The 18,221-nt window shown below is 44.6% G+C and overlaps 2 protein-coding genes across 10 annotated transcripts in view; both read left to right on the top strand.

Moving 5' to 3' along the window:
• Positions 1–5,663, top strand: part of MTMR8 (myotubularin related protein 8) — a 75,036-nt gene extending 69,373 nt beyond the window's left edge. For all 7 annotated transcript variants that reach the window (XM_083796608.1, XM_083796606.1, XM_083796605.1 and 4 more), the window contains one exon: positions 258–5,663. In XM_083796608.1, the coding sequence (XP_083652734.1) occupies positions 258–539 (282 nt within the window). In that variant the 3' untranslated portion in view covers positions 540–5,663. The remainder of the gene's footprint in view (positions 1–257) is intronic.
• A 2,400-nt stretch (positions 5,664–8,063) lies between these two features.
• ASB12 (ankyrin repeat and SOCS box containing 12) lies at positions 8,064–16,356 on the top strand. Of its 3 annotated transcripts, none has more exons than XM_083797241.1 (3): positions 8,064–11,693; positions 13,622–14,466; positions 15,499–16,356. In XM_083797241.1, the coding sequence occupies exons 2-3, from the start codon at positions 13,644–13,646 to the stop codon at positions 15,630–15,632; spliced, it is 957 nt and encodes a 318-aa protein (XP_083653367.1). In that variant the 5' UTR covers positions 8,064–11,693; positions 13,622–13,643; the 3' UTR covers positions 15,633–16,356. The 3 variants fall into 3 exon arrangements, with proteins under 3 accessions (XP_083653367.1, XP_083653365.1, XP_083653366.1); XM_083797239.1 differs by having other exon boundaries at positions 15,238–16,356; XM_083797240.1 differs by having other exon boundaries at positions 8,064–14,466.
• The last annotated feature ends 1,865 nt before the right edge of the window (positions 16,357–18,221 follow it).

The following is an 18,221-nucleotide window of genomic DNA, read 5'->3' as shown; positions in this document are numbered from 1 at the left end:
ACCTGTGTCGGTGTCCTTTGCTAGGTTAACGTGAATGCTTAGACTTGTAGCTTTATCGATTAAAAAGTTTTCCTATATTTGTTTCAAAAAGCTCTGTCTGGGCATAGATAATCGCATGCGTTACTTTTTCAGCTCTGTAATTGAGCATTAAAGTGGCACTGACACGGGACTGTTATGTTGACAGTTGTTTGTGTATCCCTGACATCTGGGAATAACAGTTTTCATTAATGTTTTTAAATGTCTTTCTGTTTTTGTAGAAACTTCCCTTCCTTGATGGTCCTTTGCCCAGTGAAGCTTGCTCCTTATCTAAAGTAGGAAGTGCTGCTTCAAAAACACCAATGCTGAACACTCCCCAGGATTATGAAGGGGAACCACCGCCTGTGTTGACCAATGGTATCTCAGTGGGGAATATAGATGTTATGTCAGATGTGGACCAAAAGAACAAAGAGAACCTGTGTAATCACCAAGACCTCCATGATCTTAATGACACCAATGTTTTAGACTCTGAAGCTAGGGAAGGAGAGCCTCAGTGCCACTGATCAGCTCTGAGAATTGTGTTAAATGAAGCAGGTGCTTGTGGTGGTGAGGCATGAGGGATCTGTGCCCCTGCGACCACCTTTTCCAGCCAAGTGTTTGTATGTGTGTTGGCAGTGAGCTGTGCCCTCGCTGTAGCAAGCACAGTCTGTGTTTGGTTTGCATCATTTTGTGGCTAAAATGATGAAGATGTGTACAGAGCTGCTGAGGCTATCTTGAATTAGCGTAAACCTTACTGTTCAGTGGAAATGAAAATGTTTAAGGTTAATAACTGCCTGCCAGTACTTGTATTTCAAGCTGAAAGACATCGTGGCCAATTAACGTGGGGTTTAGAAATTGCACAGTGTTCATGACTGGAGTAGGAAAGATGCAATCCGTTTATTTTCAGTGGTGGTGCGAGGTTGTAAATTCCCTTTCAGTTCATCTAAAATTGATTTTAAAAAAAAAAATTCTTAGCTTTGAATGAATCTCTGCATGGACCCTCACCTTGTGGCAGAACTGATTCATTTTTTGTTTCCTATGCATATTTGTTAAACAAAAACAACAAAAAAAACTCTGTGCCTTTTTATGGAGACCATTTTAATGTCTAGCAATGCAATGTAGTGTTTTTATTATTGTAGTGTAGAGTGTAGTATTTGGTCTTCTTTGTAGTCAGTATTTTTAAACACTGTTTTGTATCTGCTGCCAGTTTCCCAAGGATCTGTGCTGGTCTCCTGAGTTTAGTAGCTTCAGAGACACAAAATGGTTATTTCACATCATGTGTTGAGTGATTACAGTGAATGTCATCTTGAATGTTAAAATCATGTGAAACCTTAGAGCTGGGTGGTCTGTACTCTCAAGACCTGGGGAAATGAACAATTTCTCTCATAGCGATGAACTTTGTAACTTTGTGAATGTGGTGACAAAACCTAGATCAGGATGTGACCCATTATTGGGTTGAGAAGTGGGCATCTTGGCTCATGGCTGTGGCTCCATCTTGGACTCACTGCAGTGCTCGTTGTGCTGCTTGGTTCCTTTGAAGTGCAGTAAGCTCAGCTCAAGATACTGGTTAAAGTTGAAGGCTTAGCACAAATGTATTCATTTACTCCATTCCAAAAGTTCATCTCCCCAGGGAAATGGATGGCGCAGAAAAGCTATTCTGCAATACTTGTTCTGGACAAATTTATCCTATGGATGTGTTTAATTGCATAAGAGTCCCTTTGTGCAGCTAAATTCAGTAGTTTTTTTGCTCCCTTTTGGATTATGTTTAAATTAGATGCTGCCATCAGGTCTTAAAATCAGGTTTTTACTCTTCTATAAAATTCGGAAACAAAAAAATTTCTAAGTTAGCCCCTCCCAATCTGCAATAAAAAGTAAAAGTAGGAACATTCCGTTACAGCATTGCAGTATGCAATGGCCATTGTTTGTGTGTTTATAACCTGTCATGAAATGATGAACACTTGAAAACACTTTTTCAAGAAGAGGGGGAAAAAAAATGAAACAAAAAACCATCCCAAGTGTCACTTTGGGTAAGAAAATCTTTATATCAAAAGACCCAAGTAAGAAGGGCAGTATCTGAGAACAGTTTCTTTGGTGCCTAGAATGGCAAAGAGAAGCTTTTTCTAATGTTGCAGGTTTTTAAATCTTAAAGCAAGTAATATTTGTCTGCTTCACAAAATAGCTGTTTTCCAGGTATGAGTGAGAGAGTTAGCGTGTGTGCTTGATTTTTCAAAGCGAAGCACATAAAATACTGATCTAGATACGCTTACGCTGAAGATGCTCAACGTTTGTTGTGTGGGTGTGTTGCAACTGCATATTGCATCATGCAAACAGCTATATATTTTATTTTGAAGGATACACACTTCTGAATGCATCATTTTTAATCTCAAGATTATCTACTGTTGTGTCTCTATTTAAAAAAATATATATCTGATTAACATTAATCATGCTTAGCACTAAGCAAGATAGCCTGCCAGCCCTTGTTTGCCATACCCATTTACTCCTCAAGCAAAGAGGTTACACCCAAATCTTAGTCTTGCTGCTCTAGATACGCAGGGTTTGAAATTTTGCTGTAGATTTCCACTGTAGAGTAGTGGGGTGATTCCTTCTCTTTGCTTCTTCATAGCCTAAAAGCTCAGTTTGGCATATGCACTTTGCAGTTTGGAGCTCCTTTTAAGCAAACTAGTAGACTAACCCTGTCTTCTCTTTCTAGGTAGTAAAAGAGTAGTGGATATTATGCACAACTTCTTCAGTAGAGAACTCTTAAATGATAAATTGAGGCCAAGATAGGCATTTCTTAGGACCAGTTATTCTATGTCAACAGTTTTTTAATGTACTTTGTAGTGAAAGTTAGAGATACAGAATTATAGACAATTTTGACTGACTACTGAAGGATTTAGATATACCACTGGTTAATCTTTGTATTAAAAACATTTTGCAGGAGGTTTCTATAAATGTTTACACACTGCCTTGTCTTTTAATTACCATAGATTATCTTAAAAGTTGCATAATGAACTTTGCTTATCCCTAAAATAGGATGCTGACATCTCCACAGATCTTTGACTACAATATTACTTCAGGTGCATAAAACCCTGAAAAGGTTACTTTATACACTGAAACTACTTATAAGCTTTTAATAATCTTGATGCTTTTGACTTCAGTAGCAAAACAATGCATGACTTTATACTTTGAAATGCAAAACCTAGCCAAAAAAAGGGTAACGATCTGTCGTCTTAAACTGCTTGGATTTAATATATACAAGCTTGGCCAAAGCCTACAACATATTCAAAGTCATTCATGCTGGTGCTGTAAATTTATGGAGCTGGAAAAGATATCAGGGTTTCCTGGAATTCCATGAGATTATTTGTTTGAAAACCAATTAGCTAGAAGCATTTTTTTTGTTTTGAAGATGAATTCTGTTTTGAACTTTTTGTGTGTTTTTAAGACCAAAAAATGAAAAGCTGTTCAAAGCACTAAAGCACTGCAGCGTGTCCTCAGGTCTCTAATCAACCAGGATTGGCTTCCTAGAGTCTTGCAGAAAGCCCGTGTTCTGGTTCCTTATGGAGTGCCCTGCTGGCAGTGGTGAGTGACTTCGTTATATGTTCCCTGAAAGTGTTAAAGGGAAAAATAAAAAACTGTTAGGTAGGAATTTTCTATGTGAGCACTGTAGAGGTGAAAAGTTACTCAACTTATTTATTCCTAGTGGAGCATCTGCGTGTTGCGAAGTGATGAGTACTTTTTTTTATTTGGAGCTGATAACTGAACAATGCAACTTGCTGCTTTCCATTTGGATTCCTCTGCCGGGGAGGAAGAAGGGATCCTATTTGCTGTGGGTGGGTTCTGTTCATGTAAAACTCTTCCCTTTCTGGAGCACTTCCTGCTTTATCAAGATAGTCTGTTGCGGTGTGCGTAGTGTCTCATGCTACAAATAGTTACGATATTGCAATGGGCAAGTGCCTATAATACTCTGCATTAAAGCTACTGTTCTGAAGTAGAGGAAGGGATTCGCCTAGCTTTATTTTGAAGTGAAATGTCTTAATGTGAACCTCATAATGCTGGATTCTTAAATAGTTTTGTTTTGCAGTTGTTGTCTGTGGCAGGGAAAATCAAACCAGTACTATCTGACTGCTTTACAGGAAAAAGGGAATGCTTAGTTTGGCCACAGGTGTTGTAGTTCCCAGTTGGCCCTCTTCCACAGCAGAGATAAAGCTGTTTAGAAAAGCCTATGAGCATAATATCCTTTTAGCTGTGTTGTGTTCCTGCTCTGAGTGCATGCCTGTCATTTACGTGCTTAGAAGAAGAGGCCACCATATGGGTGTTGTTGATACATGAAACTACTTTGACTGGGATAGAGAAGGAAAATTGCTTCTAGGTCGCTAGTAAACTACAGCGAGCTTCTCAGGTCCTGGTGAGAGACCTTTGCTGGGAGCTGAAGGTGTGCAGAGCTTCCCAGGATCACAGCTGTTAGACCTTCATGGGTTGCAGGTAGAAATACCCACATTGGTGAAGGGCCCTGTGTCTGCTGTTTCCATTGGCTTTAGGGATCATGAGCCCTGGTAGGCACTCAGCAAGTACCCTTGCTTCTGAGAAACCTGTAACATGCTGGGAAAGTATTTAAAGGAGCTCTTCTGCCAGGTGCTGCTTCAGTTCCCTTTTATGGCCAAGCTGGCCTTTGGGTAGCTCCAGTGGCTGGCAGTTGCTCCCCCAAAGGGATTGCTTCTTGGCACTGCTTAGTAACGAATAATCATGAGTGACCAAAAGAGATGAAAATGTTGTTTCTCTCTTCTCCCCTTCACCACCACTTTGAGTGCTGGGATCATTTTTTGATAAACCCAACGGTCGTTAGAAGCTGAGGCAGTTCCTTGTTTACATACTGTCCCTCTTGCGAACAGAAGCACTTCCCATGCCTGAAATCTGGGGTGGGAGGAAGTAATCTGTTCTGAATGTAGTAGTTTTGTTTTAATTAATACACAGCACTTCATTAATTGGATGAGGAATGTCCCAAAACAAGTAAAGTCCATGTCTTAGTATCTTCAACACTAGTTGTAGCCAGGTCAGTGCCAACTGCAGTCAGTGTAATTTGTTAGGGTGAGCATTTAAACACGCAGTCCTGTCCTTTTGGCATCTCTTGAACTACCAAGGCAATGCAGAAGGAAGGTAGGCGAAAATGGTTGACCTGATATCGTAACAGCGGTCTGCGCGTATATGCCTGTACTCAATGTAGCAGCATCCGGCTGGAACAACTTGTAGCACTGGATCTAGTCACATGCATTGGAGCACAATATGGTACTTTTCTCATCATCACCAAGTGATCTTTGTAGGAACTTACCTGAATGTGTGTGTAGTATGCAGCTGAAAGTTTTAAATGTTTTTGCTGTTTCTATAAGTCAGTTGCTGTTGTTGTCCTTAGTGTAATTGATGAGGGACATCTGTATAAAACTGTGTATGAATAAATCCCATGTTCTTGAATGTGTTGCAATGGCTGTACATATGTAAGTCATTTTAGTTAATGCACTGCTTAAAAACATTGTACCGTGTTTAGAGGAGCACTGTGTCCTTTCTCTAAAGGTATTTGTCTCATGAAGTTGCATTTGTATTACGGTTTATTTTTATTTCTTACAAAAATAAATACCTTGCCTTTTTAAAGGAAATGATTGATCTGTTTGTTAATTAAACTCAAAGCAGAACTTCATGTTTTGAAGTATAAATGCATTTAAAGACTCTTAAGTAGTAATCTTACCTTAATGTGGTTCCACTTCTTTTGCAGAATAAAAAGTAGGTGACCTCGCTGGATTCAGAGGGACTGTTGGGTACACAGTGCTGCTTGGTGTCTTTACTCTTGTTTTATGATGATGGTGATTAAGGGGTGTTAAAGCTTAGTGCCTTCTGTACATATTATAGATTGCTTTTCTTTTATATAAAAACTATATAAAATTATTATAAAAACTATGTAAAACTATTAGTTTTATATAAAACTAGTATCTTTGCTGTGTTTTCTTCCTCCTGGAAGGCCGTCTATCCCTCACTCCTAAGTAAGACTGTCTACAGATTGCTCCAAGCTGAGTTAAAAAGCTTTCCGAGAAGCTACTAAACCTTCCTGCTGGCCTGCTGTAAGAATTGAGTTTGACCTTTGCAGGTGTTGCATGGTAACAGGTGAAGAGACTTCTTCCTGATAGCTTTGAGCAAAGAATCTGCAATCTGTCTGCTGATGGTATTGTTTAAAAATGCTCTTCTATGCAATTCTTTTTTAATCATAAATTAAGTACTGGGGCAAGGTGTGGTTGCAGGATGCTTGAGGAAGGAGATTCCAGGTGCAAAACTTGTGTTTATATACAAAGCTGGAACTGGTGCTTTAATTTACACCTGTGCTGCAGCAGTCGAATCCTACAATTAAATGTACTTCTGCAAAGCAGATATAAACAAAGTGATACCAGCTAATTTGCTGTTTATAAGGCTCTCCAAAATGCTTGGGGATGCCATTTGGGTTGGTAAATTTATGTAAACTGTTTAAATGTGTGCCTGGCAAAGCAGTGTAAGCTATTTTAGCAAGTAATTTTAAAAGAAGTGTTCGGGAGGCTTTTAATGCCATGTGAGAGATGGGGGGGGCGCTTGCAGAAGAACATACAGAAGGGCAGCAGCAGAGAGAGAGGAGCTGTTTCTCCTGGGTCAGTTCAGCACCAGGCCATTCAGGCTTAAATCTGAAGTATGAATAGCCCCCAGCTATCCATCACCAGTCGGGAGGGCGGTGAGACCATGAACACTAGGAATGGGCCCAAAGCCAATACCTGTTACCCAGCTGGTGAATCCTTCCCACTGCCCTGTACATCCTAAAAATGGTTATCTTCTATGTATGGAGGCCAAAAGTATGACTGACAGTTGGGTATACTCAGTCTTCAGATGTCTGAGAGTCTTATTTTATTTTGCGTGGTTTAAATATTCCTAATGCTTTCAGAGAAATTTTTCATTTACCTAGATTACTTGCCTTGCATTGAACTAGATTGTTAGCATGTAATGAATATAGCATGAGTGGAATAGATAAAACTAACTTACATCTTGGGGAAACACTGTTAGGCAGCATCTTTGCTGAGGGGGATTTAAAACTTCACTATTGAAGCTAATTAGTGCTGAGGGAGTAGATTGCATGTAGGGTCGTTGTAGGAGTTTTGCTAAAAGCTTGTGGTTCTATCAGCTCTAGTTTTGAACAGCTCCTGAAATACACTGAATAAAAATACTGATCAGTAAACTTAATTGGAGCTATGCACTGAAGTCAAGCCTACTGTTTAGATGGGAAAAACATTTAAGTGAACTTGCTGTCTTGTTGTGAGGTTCAGGTTCATATGTGCCAGAAACGTTTAAATACTTGTTTTAATTCTGCATTGGAGCGGAATTTGAGTAATGTAGTACTCAAATTCTTTGGTGGCGACGTAACTCTGTGCTCTGTTCCTTTCAGTTCAGTCACCCATCAGTTAAAGATGATGGCAATAATTTGAGACTTCATGCACATGTAAAACGGACAAATGCATCTGTTAATGAAGTGCAGTAGCAGAACTGAACCTTCACCACGCCCACAGTGCCTTGCATGGGTCTGCACAGGTCAGTTAACGTGGAGCTGCTGCAAATCCTTGCAAGTTCACATGATTGAATAAAGTGAAGACAAAATGTCTCTTCAATTACAGGCAGAAGGTGTGTTAATTACAATTTCTCACATGCAATCCAAAGCTTCCATATTCAAGTGTTTTCCTGTAACCCGTGTTTGGTTTTTTTCACTTGGGCATGGTGGAAGAGATGGGAGAGACAAAACAGGGTAACCATAAGAGTAATACACATTTTAGCTCAGATCAGAGCCTCATTTCCCATGTCTCTATTCCAGTGGTTTGGGGAAAAGTGAATGCTGTTTACTGAATCTTTTATTTCCTCCCCACTTTTCTTAACAAGGAATGGATCTTGGAGCCTGCTCAGCCATGGGAGAGAGGAGCAAGGAATCTAGTGTGAGTAGAAACTGGTAAAATAAATAACAATAAATAACACGGGGGGGGGGGGGGCGGGGGCACAGTTAAGTTGTGTATAAGCAGAGTTATCAGGTGCTGCTCTTATCTAATGAGTTTGTTGGCTGGCACACCAGGAATGAAGCAAATGTGAACCAAAGGCTGAGGCTGTGATTCTTGAGAATTTGAGGGTCCTGCAAGTGTTCTGGGGTTGTTCTGTACAGTCACCCTTACCAGTGAGGCATGGAAGGGAGTTAAACAGCACAAGTGTTTACAGATCTTACCTGACAAAGGGGAAACTGGGGAGAGGATGAAGATCACAGAATCATTAAGGTTGGAAAAGACCTTCAGGATCATCTGATCTAACCGTACCAAGATAAGGGGAGCACATTCTCTTTTAAGAAAATCAAATCCAGTTCTTGGTTTTTATCCTATTCATTCTTCCTTTCACATAACACTTCAGAATTTAACACTTTCCTTTTGCTGATTCCTTTCCTTTGAACGCTGCTTTTTTGGAAGCAGTGATTTTGTTGTTGTTGTTATGCTGTGATCCAAAGTGTGGTTTAAAAACGTGGGGTAAATATGGTGATTCACAGGTCAGAAATCCTGGTTCTGAAAGGTTGTTGCGATCTTACCTGCTGTTGGAGAATCCTTTAAGAGTAGGTATTTCTTCTATGCCTGTTCTTTTTGCCTAATACTTTGAATAATAAAAAAAAAAAAAGCTTCGCTTACTGAGTATATAGTTTGTGATCTCAGGGCAAAGTTGTCTTTGGGGGTGGCATGACTCAGAGCTTCTTAGGGTTTTACTTTACCTTCAAATCTTTGGAATTAAAACCAGTGAATTTTAGTACCGCAAAATAAAAGGAAAGAGACCTCCTACTTCTGCAATGAATAACCTCCTGAGCGTTGCCAGCCTGGAGCACATTGAGCAGAGAATGCTGGGACAGACAGGCAGATTTATGTGAAAGATCAGCGTCACACAGATTAACTCGCATAACAGAGTGGGTACATGCTGAGTTTGGGTTCTTTTCAGGTCCTCAATGATCATATTCTAACATCAGTTTATAGCTGCTGGCTCCAGCGTCCTTGGATCCGAAAAGAAATAAGTGCCTGGAAGGGAGCGAAAGCAGGGAGCTGGCTTTCCGTGCTGCTGAGCCTCCGTGGCTCAAGTTCCTTGAGGAATTACTGCTCATGGAGGAGGAAAAAAGCTTCTCGCTTCCTTCTTCAGCTCAGTGAGCTCGTCTCACAGTGGTTTTGACCACGCATTTTGTAGGTTAATACATCCATTTGACTATAAAATGCTGAGGAGTGCCCTGGAAGCTGCCCGTGTGCAGGTACGAGCGGCGCAGGGTGTCTGTTCCTGCCCTCTTGTGGCTAAAATCCGAATCACACTGCTGCCGGGAGCTGTCACCAGAGCCACGTCCAAGTGAGTGCTGAGCGTGTGGCCGGCAGAACAGGCAGGCCAAGTGCCAGCAAGCTGCGAGCAGGTATTGTAATGGGCACAGAGGTAAAGTCCAAGTTCAAAGCAGCTCTGGCATTGTTACTGTTTTGCGGAGATTTATAGTGCAAAGGCAGGAGCCAGAAATATCCCCACACAATAACTGCATTTCAGACCTTGAGGACGCTTAGTAAATCCCTAATCCTAATGCAAAATGATTTATTTGGTACTGTTTAGTGCTAAACTTTTAAGTCAGAATCCTTTGCAGTGTTAAATCAGAAAGCTCATTACTTTTTTTCAGCTATGTTAATAGCTATAATCTTTCTAATGAAAGCAACTGCACTGGACAGGATTTACCTTCCAAAAAACCTTTCTGATTGGCATTAAATATACTTCTGCCCTTTAATTCTTCTCCAGTTAATGGACAGCTGAGAAAGGAATTGCTTTGCCTAGAGAATGTGGCAGGTCAGCAAACTAGCTCAGGGTGAGTCCACTTGCTTTTGGTGTTCAGACAGATCACAAATGTTCCTCCTGACTCCTCAGCCTTCCCAGGCTTTGAAGCATTAGGAAGCTTAACCAAAATGGGTCTGACTTATCAGTCAGGTCTGCTTGGGCTCCTGTTCAGTGTTTATCTGAATCTACTGATTTAAGTAGTCATGCAAGATGCTGTTTAACATGGCTCTTTAGCACTTACAGGAGCATAAAAAGTATTTCAGTTTGCTTTTGTATGGTTTTGAAGGGTAGATTTATTCAACAAGTACTCCAAACTCCTTGCTTCGTTACTCCTGGATTTATTTATCACTGCTCTTTGCCAAAAAGCTGGTAGTGCTTCTGAGGTTTCTTGGTTGAAAACTAAGCAGCAGCAAAAGAATATGCAATTTATCCTTAAATTTTCCATTCAAGGATTTTCCTTTCATGTCTAAATTCTTAGTTTCCTGCATTTCCTATTTTTCAAGGTGTATTGACTTATCTGTATTCCCCCCCTCCCCCATACTCTGCCTTTTTATTTGCTGTTTTTATTTCTATGTTTTGTTGAAAGGCTTTCCAGTCAGGGTTGGCTTTTCTGACTGCAGAATCCCAGTTGTGATTGCGGCTTCTTGATATTTAATAAATCCTTAACTCCCAGCTTTTGCTCAGATATTTATTCACATTTCTTTCTTAATTTTATGGAGTCTTGATTTTGGGAAATGGACCTTTTTGTAGAATAAATATTTTTGAGTGAATTTGGAGAGAGTGAAACTGCAAGTAAGCCAAAAGTCTAAAACCTGTTAATATTTCACTTTCTTACTTTCCACACTTCTCACAGTGCAACTATAAACTCACTGGAGTGCAGAGGAGGGGAACGACATGACTTCAAACATGTTTTGCAGCGTCTCCTGATTTCAGTTCTTACAGCAGAGATTTTTCCTGCTGGATAACTTGGTTCCTTTCTCATTATCTAGTACCACTGATAGTGCTTCTTCAAGCTGTCAGACCATTCCTGCTCCACCACCAAAAAGTTAGGAAAAGGTTTACAGGGAACTGGATACAATACGATTACACTTACCAGCTGACAGCTTTTGATAAGACAGTCCAAGCACTCCTTCCCCCTTTTGTGTTTGCCCCTGTAAAGTTTTTGCCTCGCTATATGCCGTGCGATTTTATAAAGCCAAATAAGTGGCTTGTTCTGGCAGGCTTAGCAGGGAGGAGAGCACCTTTTGCCCATTATTGTTCTGAAAGTGGAAAAGGCACTCGGGAGAGGCATTAATAGGGGAATCCAGTGGGACGGTGGTGCTGTGAAGGCCAGTGCTGTGGCAGGGCTGTCCTGCCAGGGCAGTGCCTGGTGAGCTGGGTCATAGCATGGACTCAGAACTAAGCAGTTCCCTGCAATTTCAGCAAGGAAACTGAAGCAAATGGAGCCTGTGTCTGCCCAGAGCTACTGCCCTGGGTCAAACAGCCTCCTGCACCTGTCTGAGTCTCCCCCCTGCTGCCCCTATCTATATTTACCCAGTGGGAACTTTCCAAGAATGGAATTGGGAAGATAAATGCCTGCTGGGGCTAAAATTAGCCCAAGCTCCCTGGCCCTTCTCCCCGCAGTGGCATTTCAGCTGTGAGCCTGACAGCCTGCGTCCTTCCAGTTGCGCGCAGTGGATGTCCATCCCTGGCAGAGCAAGAGCTTCTCTCTCACCTCCATTTTGCATTCAAACCGCGGGGGAATTCGCCATGGGACTGCGGCAGCCCTGCCTGGCTCGGGTGTGAGCATCACCTACCTCACAGAGGTAAGGCAGCAGCATAGTGATGCGTGGGCAGCGTGGGGTGTTGAAGATCACTTGGTAGCCAGAGCTTTAAAGGCGTGAGTATACTCTGTTGGACTTTGTGTCATCTTCGGCTCCAGCCTTTTTTGTGTCCACAGATACACGGACAGCTTGCATTATCTGAAGTGTCGAAAGCTCTGACTTACAGTTTTTTGGATCAAGGAGCATCTGCAAGCTCCTCACACCAGTGTTTACACTGTCAAAGTATTGCCCCTAATCTGTGCCTTCAGGAAATATTACAGTTGGCTTTATTTTTCCAGACTATTTTCATTGGAAGTATAACTGTCTTCTTTTCAGATCAAATCTGTAATAATCCCTGACCCTCAATCCCCACCCCCACCATCCCACACATAGCTCCCCCCCCCCCCCCAAACAACTCTTAGCTGTGTCAGTAGGGAGGTTTCCAAAGCCCTAGCACTTGTTACTGGTGTGTCTAAAGAATAAAAGTAATATATAATTCCAAGTGTTTCTCTATAAATGGATTGGGTTCGTTTAACAGGTGGACATGCAACAGAGCTTTGCCTTCACTAGCTGCTGTCAAACTTGCTCTCAAACCCAAAAATAGAGCTGCGATGCGAAGGTGACTCGGCGCAGGGGAGCCCTCTGAGCTTGCACACCTTGCTATCAAAGGCTGATGTGGGACACGTCTCCTGTGGCTTTGCCTTGCTGCTATCAGATGCTCGTTTGCAGAATGGGGCTAATTGCTCAGCGCCCTGCTGCGTTGAGGCGGGGGAGACTGAGCCCTCCCGCTGCTGCTGCCTCTCCTGCAGGAAACCCGAGCTGCTGCAGGGCCGCGGTGCCGCAAGGAATTCCTCTGCCCTGCCCGGGTAGTGTGTCCAGCTGCTCGGCTGCCTGTCCCACATCACATCCCTCTCTGTTGGTGCTGCCCAGACACCCCAAGGCTGGACCCTGCTGACACCCTGGGGTTTGGTCCCAGTGTGGGTATAAAAGCTCAGGAACCCCTGTCTTTCCTCCCTGCACAGCCTGCTAGAAAAACCACAGCTCCTTCCTGCAGCCTTGTTCCTTGAGTAGGCAGGAGAGAGGAGGGAGTTCATTGCACTGAATTTGAATGTCAGCGTTTCAAGGAATGGCGATGCTGAAAATCCTTAAACAATATGGCTACATTCATGTTAGCTTCCTCTCTTATTGTGAAATCCAATCCCTTAAAAAAAAAAAAAAAGTGACTGGGTTGAAAAGTTGAGTTCTTGTTTGTGAGTGCTCTTGAGCAAAACCCAGAGATGCTGTCAGCTCCTAAATCGTGTTTTCCGTAGGCCTCAAAATACCTGGAAATGCAGCTACTAGTGAGGCTTTTTACAGAAGCCTTGGCCCATATGAAGCAGAGTCAATTCTGCTACTTGTTCCCATGTGGTCTTCCCTCAAGCTCTCACTGGGAACAACTCGATGGGGTGATTTCTGAGGGTTTTGGGAAAATGGGCAGCTTCATTTACCAGCCGGGTGCAGAGTCCTTGCAAAAGTTTGTGGCCATGCAGATTCCCTCCTGAGCTCTGAGTATCTTGTGAGTGGTCCCATGCCCGTCCCCACCTCTGGGGGCAGCAGAAAAGCATTTAATAGTTAAAATAAAAAGGTCTGTGAGTTCATCCACACAGCCTTTAGCCTTCACCAAATTCACCTCTTTTGGCATGTTCTTAATTGCAACGTTTTAAGGGGAGGTGGCCCACTCGAGTGCTACAGCGATGTCCTCAGTCTTTGCCTTAATGTGGATCAATCCAGTGCGGATTTCCTCACCCGTGGAGGCAGTGGGATAGGCGTGTCAGAAACTTAATATGGTTGTTTTTGAGAATATTCCTTCAATAATGCGTAGAAAATAATAACGAAAGGGTAGGGTTGGTGTCAGAGGTAACTGGTTCTAACCCTGTGTTGTTGTCCCATAGATATTGGGCTGTACTGTTTACAATGAAAGTGGTGCTCAGGAGACAGACCAAAAAAATGAGCCTAATGGATATCACTAAGATTTTCTCCATGCTCCAGCCCAGAGAAGATGAAGAAGGTAACAGAGAAAGCGAGGAACTGAACCAAGCAGTATCTGAGGATGATTATCAAACCCTTGACAGGCTCCTGAGCCAAGACAGGTACAAGAGGGTCATCAACAGCCGGAGCGGCTGGGGCGTTCCCAGCACCCCGCTGCGCCTGGCTGCCTCCAAGGGCCACCTCCGGAGCCTGGAGGTCCTCTTGGCCCACGGGGCAGAGGTGGACAGCCTGGACGTGAAGGCCCAAACCCCGCTCTTCACGGCGGTCAGCAACGGCCACCTGGAGTGCGTGAAAGCGCTGCTGGAGGCAGGGGCTAGTCCCTCCGGCAGCATCTACAACAACAGCTCGCCGCTGCTCACCGCAGCCAGGGACGGGGACCTCGGCATCCTGCAGCAGCTCCTGGACCACGGCGCGGAGGCCAACGTCCACGCGAGGGTGCCTGAGTGGGCCGCCAACTCCACCGCCTGCTCTGGCCCTCTGTACCTCGCGGCCGTCTACGGGCACCTGGAATGCTTCAGGATGCTGCTGCTCTACGGCGCCGATCCCAACTACAACTGCACCGAAGAGAAGATGATCGCGCGCATCAAGGAGCCCAAGACTCTGCTGGAAATCTGCCTGAGGCACGGCTGCCGGCGTGAGTTCATCAAGCTGCTCCTCGACTTTGGAGCCGACATCTATTTGCCAAAAGTCACGGTGGAAAAGATGCCAGCCGGTAGCGAGGGCCTGGAGCTGCTGTTGCAGGCGAGAGGTAATCTGTGTGTGTGGCCCCAGGGCTGGAAATTAGCACCAATTTTTGTTTATTTGGGGGCAAGTTGCTTTGGATTCCCCTTCCCTTTAATTCTGTTCCCCCACAGAGAGGGAGAGATCAGCCTGGGCAAGGCTTTCTTGCAAGCTTTGACCTTCTTTGCAGCCTCACTTGAGAGCATGGCTCTCTCTAGTCTTACATTCTTGAATATTATTGCTATTTTATTCTGAATGTTTCTTTCTTTCTCCCTCTCCCCCAACGACGATGGTGTTCACACACACACAAAACACCCACAAAAAAGGCGCTGATACTGAACACCTTAAGAGAAGCATTTAACAAATTTGCAGAGAACAGGTCCACCACCGGTGATTAAATGATGGCTTAGATACACGTGCTGCCCCAGGAAACTCCCAGAAGAAATTGCTGGGATTTAGGGGAGTGTATCATGGCACGGCTTGCTTCTAATGTCCACCAAATACCCTCAGTTCCCCCTGCTGGCTGTTGTTGGAGACAGACTACCCAGTTAGGGGTCTTTGGTGTGACTCGGTGCAGCTACTGCATACGTTTATGTGGTTACAGTCGGACTCACCTTGGCATCTGCTTTTCATAGATATTTCTAGAAGCTTCCTAAAGGAGCTGCTTTAAATGACTGTCCTCACTGCTGCTGGTGCTGATCTGGAGCATGTGGGAATTTCCTCAGCCTGGTATTTCCACTTAATATAAACCTTTTGGGTTAAACGCTGGTTTTCTTTGTTCTTCTCATTTCTGCTGCAGCTTTCCTGTGCTGCCTAGGTCCAGGGAAACGGCACTTCTTCAGTGTAATATTGGAAGATTTCCTTTCTACGTGCCCAGCTCCCACAAAACATGTGCCACAAAGCTTGTGCCTGACTGCACCGTGTGCCCAGCCCCAGCAGATGCTTGGTTTGGGTGCATCAGCGCTCCCTTTGCTGACAGCACACGAGCTGGAGGGGAGCAGGGTTGTGTGTCCTGAAGCTCTGCAGTGATGGTTTTGTTTTTCCCCCTCTCCTTATGCAGCTCATCCCAAATCCTTGATGTCTCAGTCCAGGCTGGCGGTGAGGCGCCTCCTGAAGCAGGCTGGCCACGCGCAGGCCCTCAGCGAGCTGGACATCCCCCCGGTGCTGGTGAGCTACCTCCGACATCAGCTTTAGCAGGGACACACCACGGAAGATGCCTGCCCCAGAAACGTGCCCAATGCCTGAATTAAAAGCTGCTCTGATGCTGCCATGGCACAGCACGAAACAGATGGGAATTTGCGACCGCAAAGTACTTTTGCTTACAAAGTCTCTCTTGAAACGCATCGCCTGCCTGAAAAGATAGTGAGAGGAGTGGGAGAGCAAACTTGAAGCCTTCAGCTCCTGCTCTGTGCCAGGCGTAGCAGAGTGACGGCAGAGCAGGACCTGAGCAGACCTGCAGGTCTTTCCCCAGAGCGTGGCCTCAGCGGCGCGTAAGACCCATTTCCCAGAGAGGTTCCAAGGTGCTCCCTCTGTACTGCAGCCTGGCAAGGTCAGCAGGAGGCTGCATTCAGCCACAGTCCGCTGCCCCAGTGCTCTCATGTGGCTGTCACCTCCTCCGTACCGTGCCTGGGGTGCTCCTGAGCCCAGGGGGACACCAGTGCAGCTCCCCCATTACCACACCTAGAGGTGACTCAGGCAAGGGCTGCAGTAAGTATTCAGAGCCAAAAGTCCCCAATGCCCAATCTCCCCCCTCCCCTTTCCAGCGCTATCTTTAAACATCATTTTACCCTCCTCAGAAGTGGTCATGTTACTGCTGAGGGGCGGGGGTGTCTGTCTGGGCTGAGTGCCTGTGACCGTGCAGGATTTTTTTAATGTATGCTAATATTCTTATTAAACTGTTGTGATCTGTTTGGTAAAATGTTGTTTAATTGGTATCAGAAGAGACTAAAACCCCGGCTGACATCATCCAGAAGTGACAAAGAGACTGACTGCTGCAGCCTGGGCCACCTTTGGGATTTAGCAGCATCTATCCCCTGCGGTTTGTGCACTCCAGTGTAGTTGTACCTCAGAGGCAGAGGGAAGCACACGCCGTAAGGTGCCTTCGGGAGCTCAGGGTGCGGGGTTTGCTCTGGGTTCCTGGCAGCTCTTGAACTTCTGCACAACGTCAGTGTGCCATCAGCTCTGTGCAGGCCGCTGTTTGTAAACACAGGCATGTCCTGCATTATTTATTGGTTCCCAATCTAATTGTTATTTCAGAGGTTGTGGAATCTATTAATTAGTGTCCATTAGGCTGCAGGAAGCCTCCTGGGAGAAGCATCCAGGCCCCCTGAGCTCGGTGTGCTTCAAATTAGCCTGGAAAAAGCATTGGAAATCACTCTGCAGGGAGTAATTGTGCGTCGGCTGCGAAACAGGGCTGCCTGATCTAACGGGCCCTGTTCTCCTCAAGACGATATGAAGCAGCCTCTTCTCGGGGAAGGCATTAACACCACGAGCAGTTGTTCCTCTACCCAGTGGCAGCACATCCCCACAGCCCTGGGAAAGCCGAGTGCTCTGTGCCCTCTTAAAGTCAACCACTGCCAGGGGACCCAAAAGAAGAGCCCTTCTGCCTGCTCCCAGTGCGGGCGTGCGTGCACAGAGGTGGGGACTGGGGCAGCAGGAGGGTTGGATGCCCTTGACCTCCAAGGCAGTGGCATTGTAGCTCTGCCTCCTGCTGGGTGTGCTGGTGTAGCTGCATCAGGGCGCTTAGCGGGCGCTATGAACTGGTTTCCTACCTATTATGAATGCATTTCTATCTGATAGTGTTAGCGTTCATGAAAACACATAATCCACAAAGTGATTATATGAAGGTGCTTTATTAGGTGCCGGAAGTTAGGGGCTTGCCTGCCCAAATCTAACTTTGTCCGATTTGTTCACTCAGTTCTCCTTTATCTCCTAAAATATTACATATGCATTAAGTTTCACAACACATCTATGCATATTCATTTCCTAGCTCCGCCTAGCCCCGCTTCGTATGCTAATTATCTTATCAGTCCTTCTGCGCTTGCGTATTACTCTCTGGTGGTCATCGGGATGAAGTAAGATGTCTTCATCAGAGTTGAACTTCTTAACCTTTTCTTCTTAGGCATGCTCTCTGAGCCCTTGGTCTCAGTCCAAACCGCAAGGTTGGTTTGATCCAGTTCCCAGGGTCCAAGAGGCCCCAGTTACCTAGATGTCTTGCAAACTGAGCATTCTTTTAGCCCTCCTTACTCCTCATCATAAATCGGTGCATTCTCCCATGCTATCCTTGCACATATATTTTGTATCTTCCAAGTGCAGCCCCGGAACAGTACATCGCAAATGTAACACATATTAAGCAATATTGTATTATTTCATCTTCTATTACCAACAATATGATCCAGCATCCTAGGAAGCATAGTTTTATGGAGGCTTTATAAAAGTGCAGATTTTTATCATGTCTGTAGGCTGCCATAAACAGTATGAGGCCTTCCTCCAAAGGGCCTGACCCTGGCTTGTGCTGTGTGGAGAAGCCCTCCAGCTGCTTATTCAGCACTAATTCATCTCCAGGTTTCTCTTCAGAAATGGCAATAGAAGTTAGAGGGAAGTTGTTTTAGGTACCAAGGCCTGAGAGGATTGCATAAACTTCAAGCTCTACCCAGGAGCACGTGCTGGCTCTTTGGCTGCAGTTGATGACAGGTAACTCTGGTCCTGTTCTTGTTCTACTCTGTATTGCCCTGCAGGATTTTGAGTTGGAGCTTATGCCCTGCTGCTGTCACAGTGCTCCCC

Source organism: Anser anser (assembly GCF_964211835.1).
Source record: "Anser anser genome assembly, chromosome: 13".
Classification (NCBI taxonomy): domain Eukaryota; kingdom Metazoa; phylum Chordata; class Aves; order Anseriformes; family Anatidae; genus Anser; species Anser anser.
This window is presented reverse-complemented; position numbering and strand designations above follow the sequence as displayed.